Consider the following 7,165-nt stretch of genomic DNA (forward strand, 5'->3'; position numbering starts at 1 on the left):
AGCTCGCGTGGGCAGAGCAAACTCGGCGCTTCAGAAGAGCGCGCCGGCGTGAGAAACTCGCGGCGAGAATGGCGCAAATTTGTTGTATTTGCTCGAAATAATTTATATTTATTATCCAATATGTTTTCATTTATAGGCTTAAGGAAAGTGTGGTATTAGTTATTGGCTGATTTGCCAGTGACACTTTTTATCATCCTTAAGATTTTGTTTTGCTAACGTACTTTATATTATTTAAAATCATCTTTTAATGTTGTTTTATTTTCTTTTCTAAATTGATGTTTAAAGCTCTTAAATTATATTAGACAAGGTACTTGTGATTTCTTTTTATTTATTTTAGCTTATAATATTTTGTTGTTCTAAACGATAATTTTGTTATTTTTTGTGTCATTAAATATCGAAAATATTTGGCAAATTATGATTTACATACTAGGATGAATCATATTTTTTCATAAATAGAAAAAAAGATTTTTATATTTAAATTAAAAATACGTTTTTATATGTATTTTCTTATATATAAATTTATTTATATTTTTTTACATTTAAGCCAATTTGTCTCTCGCTTTCTCCAACCTCTCTCTTGGCCTGGCTCTCACCGGCTAGTGGCTCTCTGTTTATGTTTTTGCGGCAACGCTTCATTCGGGCCAGAATGTTGTTGGTGCGGTAAGCTTGCACTGAGCCATGTGATTGTTTTGCTGGCTCGTTCTTGCCTTTTGCCGCACACATCCTGTGGCAGGTCTCTTTTTGTGTTGGTGTTGCTGCTGCAGCTTTAAAAACTTTTTGCTGCATTTTGTTGTCGCCGTCGTCCTGTCGCTGTTGTAGTCGTCGGCGCTTTTCGGGCCCAGAGGCTGGTCGCTCGGTCTCCGCACGGACCGAAACGGAAAAACGGCAAGCTGCAGTGGCCAAAAGCCGATTTACAGTATTCCACGGCAGTTATGACGGCAGCCAGCCAAACGGCAAGAGCATTTCCGCAAAGGATTCCCCATAAGATTGGAAAAGAAACATCAAAGAAATTTGGTGAAGTGAAGTGCATACGTGGAATAAACGAAAATTTAAGGAACCCCAAAAGCTTTACATTTTAAACTTACCCACACAGCCAAACGGAAAAACACACACACTTTATCTAGTGAACACTTTATCCAGTGAAAGTGAAACATCTAGTGGAATCTTTTAGGCGCAGCGCAAAAAGGCCGTTCCGAATCCTAGTACTTTCACTTCGAAGGCGTGCAATAATATTTGTTTGGACCAAAATCGGTGGTGCAGCTGCTTAAATGTATTTTAGTGACAGCTCGGAAAAACAGCCAGCCCCTTGGAGGGCCGGCAATCCATGGAGTATTCAAACACCACGGGTTTGACTCACAGCATCAATGAGAACTCACAGAATCCGGAGCAGCAGCAACCCATTAAAACCAGGTTAGTACTTAAAAATAGTGCGCAAACATGCCCCATTTAATGACCACACCTGAGCCAAACTGGTTGCCCCCTTTTGTGCTATCATTTTTTTCCTGTTTTTATCTCCCTTATTTCAATTAACCATACAATTGCACGGGAAAAAATGTAGGCCCGAAGAGAATGGGAACTTTTCAGCCACAGTTTGCCGCAGTTAGTCCATCATTCATTTGGCTGACGAGTGAGCCACTAACCTACTTCCTTCACACACAAAAGCCGCAGTTGCAGGCAGGCAGCATCTGCTGTGCTGCAGCCGTGGTTATTGTTGCTGCTGCCGCTGCTGCTTCTGCTGCTGTAGCCGGCTTGCCACGCCCACACAATGGAAATGGGCAATGGGTGGCCGCGGGCAAGTCATCTCGTGAAGAATGACGTTGGCGTTGATGAGTAAAAATGTGAAAATTACATGGCAGGCGGATGGAAATAAACGACGACAGTACATGGCAAATGATGAGATTTACTTCGCAAAAGGCGCAGCCTTTGAACAAAATCTACATATAAATATAAATGAAAATCCTCAATGCGATCGATGGCTTGCCCGAATAAATCAAATGTTCCATTTGGCAGATATTAGAGCACACAATGCGCGTTGGGAAGAACCATCACGAAGAAAATGGCAGAGGACTACTTGCCAAGACTAAAACTTAAATGCCACATGGGCAAATATTTCACTTGTGCTTTCGAGCGGCGCATTGAAAAGCGAAAATATTGTGACAATATAAGCAGCAGGAACATCAGTAACCCGGGACCAACAACAAAGGCATGCCCGAGTGTCTTCCACTTGTGTGAAGTGCATAACAACGTGGAAATATTGCAAACTACACACATGCAGGGAAATAGCAACTAAATGCAATGACTGGCAACAGCATCACTAGCCACAAAGTAGAAAAGGCAAAAAAAAAAAAAAATGGAGAATACAAAAAGGACATGTGGAAATGCGAAAAGCAGCCGCAGGATGTGTGAGTAGATGGCAGGACGACGGCGCATGCAAAGCATCTATTGATTTTTATCCTCATGCTGCAAGCGCTCTCTTTTGGTTTGGTTTAGGCCACAGGGCGTATGAGTAATGCAGATTGCGTATACTTGATTTATACGGCCAGCTAGATTTGTTGCTTCTGTCATGGCCTAGCTGCTGATGGTGCCATCAACTTCAGATGCATGTGCAATAAATCTCATCAAGCTGAACAACTTTAAGAATTGTTAAGGCAAACAAAAACCTCCTTAAGTTTCAATACAACCAAACAAACAATCGATCATAGTGGGTGGAAAACTGAACGTTGCAAGGCTTTGCCTTCGCCCGCAAAGCGCCGATGCTCAATAAATTCTATGCCGGGCCTGAACTAGGGAAAATGGCCAATTACGAGGCAAAACGAGTTAAGAATTGTGCCAGGAGACAGATGGTTGATACAGAAGCCCGGCGTCTTGCCTCTTCTGCCGATATATCTCTTGAAATAAATGGCCATAGCCGCCTGCACTTAACATGAATGGCCATTTTTCCAATCAATTACGTACAATAGATGAGCGGGTGGTGCAAAGGGGGTCGAATGGCAGCGGAAAATGGGGAAAAGAGTTGAAAACGTACAAGAAAAATAAACAAGGGATGGGACTGCAGGGCGAGCCACTCGAGCTAACGATAATTACTTGAATTTTAAAGCAACACTGCGGCTTTCTCTCGCCGCAATTACCTTTGGCATTGACATTGTGGAAGCCCAAGCAGGCAAACACTGCACCACCCCCGGATTATAGTTGCAACAATATTTCATGAGATGTTTTTTTGATGATACTTGCTCTTTGTAACCTTGGGATCAAAAACCACTTCGTACATGTAAGACATAATCTATAACAATATTAATATAAATAATAGAGTATTTTCAAATTAATTTTAGAATTTATATGTTCAACAAAAAATAATATTACTAATACATTGCTTAATGGCTCTGCCAAAATACATGTATATATTTACTTTATAAATTATAATATATAGTTCACAGCTGATAATTTTATTTCAAATGCTTTTGCAGACTGCCTGTGATTGGAAACTGCTACATCAAGATTGAATCACCTACCGGACCTCAGTCTTTAGCTTTGGGCAGCCAACGTTGCCTCAATACGCCCCCAACCACGCCCAGCAGCCCGCTGAGGGAAGCGCCCCAGAGTCCGTCGGACGGTCACGTCTCCTCGCTGAGCTCGCACTCCGGATCGGGATGCAGTGACATCCTGCTGGGTGAGTGAAGTCCACCCCGAACCCCCGACTTTTTTCCCGTTCGTTTGATTGCATTTCCCGGCGGCTGTTATTTATAGCTGCCCACGAAACAGATCATGACCTAGGGAATGGCAACATTTTATTGAGGATGCTGACACTCGCCGCCTCTAGTTCTTGCTCCCCCAATTCGATACCACCCCTGCACCCCGCAGTGTGCGCCACTTTTGCCTTAGTTTACTCTACCAGCGCCCAGTGAAATGTGTTGGCTGAAGGTGCCAGCCCATTCCGACACAATCTGTCCCAGATTCCTACGGCTCACTGAGGAAAATCCATTTTTTTTCGACGAATTTAAGCTTATAATCTGCATTTACTATTTTAAAGAAATTTCTCGTTGAATTGCTGGTATGTTATGCTTGTTTTCTAGCAAGCTATTCCATAAATATGACTACACGATTTAAATATACTTTAGATATATATCATTGTAAGGTTCAACATTTTTGTTATGTGTATTCGTAGCTTGTCCTGCCTTTGACGTTTGCAGTAGCATCGCTTCTCCTTACAATTTGTGCTTCCTGGTATTCTGGACTATAACGGCGTCATGGGGAAGGAAATCTAATTCTTATATTCGTTAAAAAGGCGTTGAAGAGTATACTAGATTTGCTGAAAAGCCCGTCGGACAATATGAAGTATATATATTTTTGATCAAGATCACAGGAGGAGTAGATCTGGCCGTGCTCGTTTAATTTAAATTCTAGAGCGGATTTGTTTGTTTTAGCAGATAGCCACGTACACCCTTCGCCCACAAGTCTCATAAAACTGTCGCAATTGTTTATATTTTTTGTTTTATTATTATTTTTTAAAAGAATTTTAAAATGTCTCACTTTAGCGGCTGTCTGATAGTCGCGGAAATTGCCAATAGCATCCTCCACTATTTTGCGTCTGAGTTGCAAACTTCAGTTGTTTACGGTTCCGCTTAAATTCGGCCGTTGCTTGAACTTCAACTGGGCGCAAGTTTTCCTTCCACTCCCTCATCGTCCATCGAGTGATAATTTCTAACGTCCATTGAGGCAAAGTTTGTTTACCAGCCGAGTGCTATCAAAATCAGTCAGGCCTCAACAACAATAGCAACAAATGGTGGCGAATGAAAAATGCGCAAAGTAAACAGGAATCAGCACTCAAGGGTCTAAAATCTAGCAACTACACTATAAGAAAATGTTGGTAGAAGATAGGTATAGAAAATATAGATATCATAGAAAATGATCCTTTATCAAATATTAAAAATAAGAGAAATAAAACTTTTATATTTAAGAAATTTGTTTGTGCGATTTAAAATTATCATTTGCTTTAACAAAAACCTAAAATATGCGGTAAGATACCAATAAATTCATTAATAATATCAGATCAAATAAGTAGCTAGTTTTGTTGTTGATAATGCAATTGATGCAGCTGCTAATTATTATTTTGATCACTTTTCTTCGGTGTAGAATCTAAAGGCTGTCGGCAGTGGCATAATAATAAGCAAATAATTTAAACCAAACGCATTTTGCGCCACTTTGTTGCTGCTGCTGTTCTCGCTGTTGTTGCTGTTGTCTCAAATGTTGCCCATGACGTTGCCCACAAGTCATTGAACTTAACGCGGCGAACGTAGAGCCAACAATAGCAAAATAAATAAACGCGAAAAACGCGAAGAAGCCAAGGCAACTGTCCCCACCTCCCCCCTTCACCCTCGTGAGATGATAAGTGAAATGCAGTAATAATAAGAATAGTGCTCCCCTTTTCCACCCGCCCATCTTTAAACAACTCTCACTCGCACACACACACACGCACACACTCACTCGATTCGATTACACAATCTTCGCGAGCGGCATTTTCATTTTTCTCTTCCTGGTTCGTCGTCATCGCACGTCTGTCTGTATGGGTGAGCGTCTTTGGAGGAGTGTGCGTGGCATATCGGTGTGTCTGCGGAGATCAGGTTTTATCGCCCGACGCAATCGGACATATAGTGTGCTATAGCATGCCACAGCCTGGGTGGATCGTCGGATCGGTGGGGGCGGCGGAGTTATCGCTTCGATTGGTCGTCGTACCTCGGCTGCTCGCTGGCTTTTCGCTTTCGCGGAGGATCGTGGATATGTGGCTCCACCGATCGCCCAGTTGCCGTTTTCCTGTTATTTACAGTTTCTGGTTGCTTTCGCTGCTGCCCGTTGGAAAAATGGCAAGCTAGCATGCAGTTGACGTCGCCGCCGCCGCTGATCATTGACTTTCGTTCGTTCCCTTTTGCGCCAGGCGTTCGTCACGAAAATTGCGGAAAACGTTAGGGAAAAAGGAAAAAATACTATTCGAAAAAGAGATTTCTGTACCTAGTTAATTAATTCCTTGTACCCTTGCAATTTGCACAATCATATTATTTTTTATCATTGTCCTTGAATGTAAATTCATTTTTCGGGAAAATTTGGCATTGTTTGCTTTTTATTTTCAAGTCAAAACATTAAACCTTTTTGACTCAGAAGCAAATTCCTAAATACTTCATTTGATCTTCAAAAATAATTTTCAGGAAAGTATTTTCATGCCAAAAACTGCAGTTTTCCACTTTCTTCTCGGTGAAAAACAGCCCACAAACGCAAAAGCAACATGCAACATTTAAACTTCCGCATTGCAGAATTTGCTCTCCCACTCTGCCGTTCGGCCTTTCTCTTTCCTGCCTGCTCAGCTGAAGGTTCTTTGACTTGACCCCCCTTGAAGGCGCCCACACTTCTGCCCTCTCTCTTTCTCGCGCACACACACATGCCCATTGCCCTCTCCCTCGAGGATAGTGCAAACTAAGTAACGGTCCGAGTCTCTCTCTATTGCTCTCGCTCGCTGCATTGGTGTGTGTGAAATTGATCTTGAGTGGATGTGTGGTTGCACTTGGAAATGTTGGAAGTCGATGCCGACGTTGGCAGCAACGCCGGCAGCGGCAATAGAAATTGAAAATAGCAACCAGGAAAAGAGTTTGCAAATGAAAAAGTGCAGCAACAAAATACAGCTGCAACAGCGAGAGTGGCAATGCATGTTTCTGTTGTGCTGTTGCTGTTGCAACAGTTGCTGCTGCTGTTGCCGATTCTATTGCTGCAGCAGTTTCTAATGTGGCTGCAGCTTTCCAAGTTGTTGCTGTTGCAGCTTGTGTGGCTGCTGTTATTGCTGCTGCTCTTGCTGTCGCTGGCGCTGGTGGAGATTAGAAAGATAGAGCCTCCAGTACTCGCATCACATTGACTCTCTCCAACCGATCTGCTCCCTTCATCTCCTCCAGCGGCTCCACCTCATGCTCCGGCGGCGGCGGCGCTTCGCAGTTTTCCCACTCCATTGGGCCACACAGACGCAATGCATTCTATTTTCCTGCTCTTTCCACACACAGACCAGCGCACAGTTACTCACACTGGCGCAGAGGGACACGTTCTTGTTCTTCTGCGCCGCTGCTCCGTCGTCGTCTTGGACTTTTGTGTGTTGTCGTAGGTTCTACAGTTTAGCTTGGATTTTCCCTGG

General features: G+C 42.8%; 1 protein-coding gene across 1 annotated transcript; it reads left to right on the forward strand.

Annotated features, from left to right (window-relative positions):
* Positions 1-956: 956 nt before the first annotated feature.
* Positions 957-3,675, forward strand: CG43219 (uncharacterized protein; the record flags this gene model as incomplete). The annotated part of the gene is made up of 2 exons (NM_001259932.1): positions 957-1,410; positions 3,465-3,675. The coding sequence occupies exons 1-2, from the start codon at positions 1,325-1,327 to the stop codon at positions 3,673-3,675; spliced, it is 297 nt and encodes a 98-aa protein (NP_001246861.1). The 5' UTR covers positions 957-1,324.
* Positions 3,676-7,165: the final 3,490 nt, after the last annotated feature.

This window comes from Drosophila melanogaster, chromosome 3L (genome assembly GCF_000001215.4).
Source record: "Drosophila melanogaster chromosome 3L".
NCBI lineage: Eukaryota > Metazoa > Arthropoda > Insecta > Diptera > Drosophilidae > Drosophila > Drosophila melanogaster.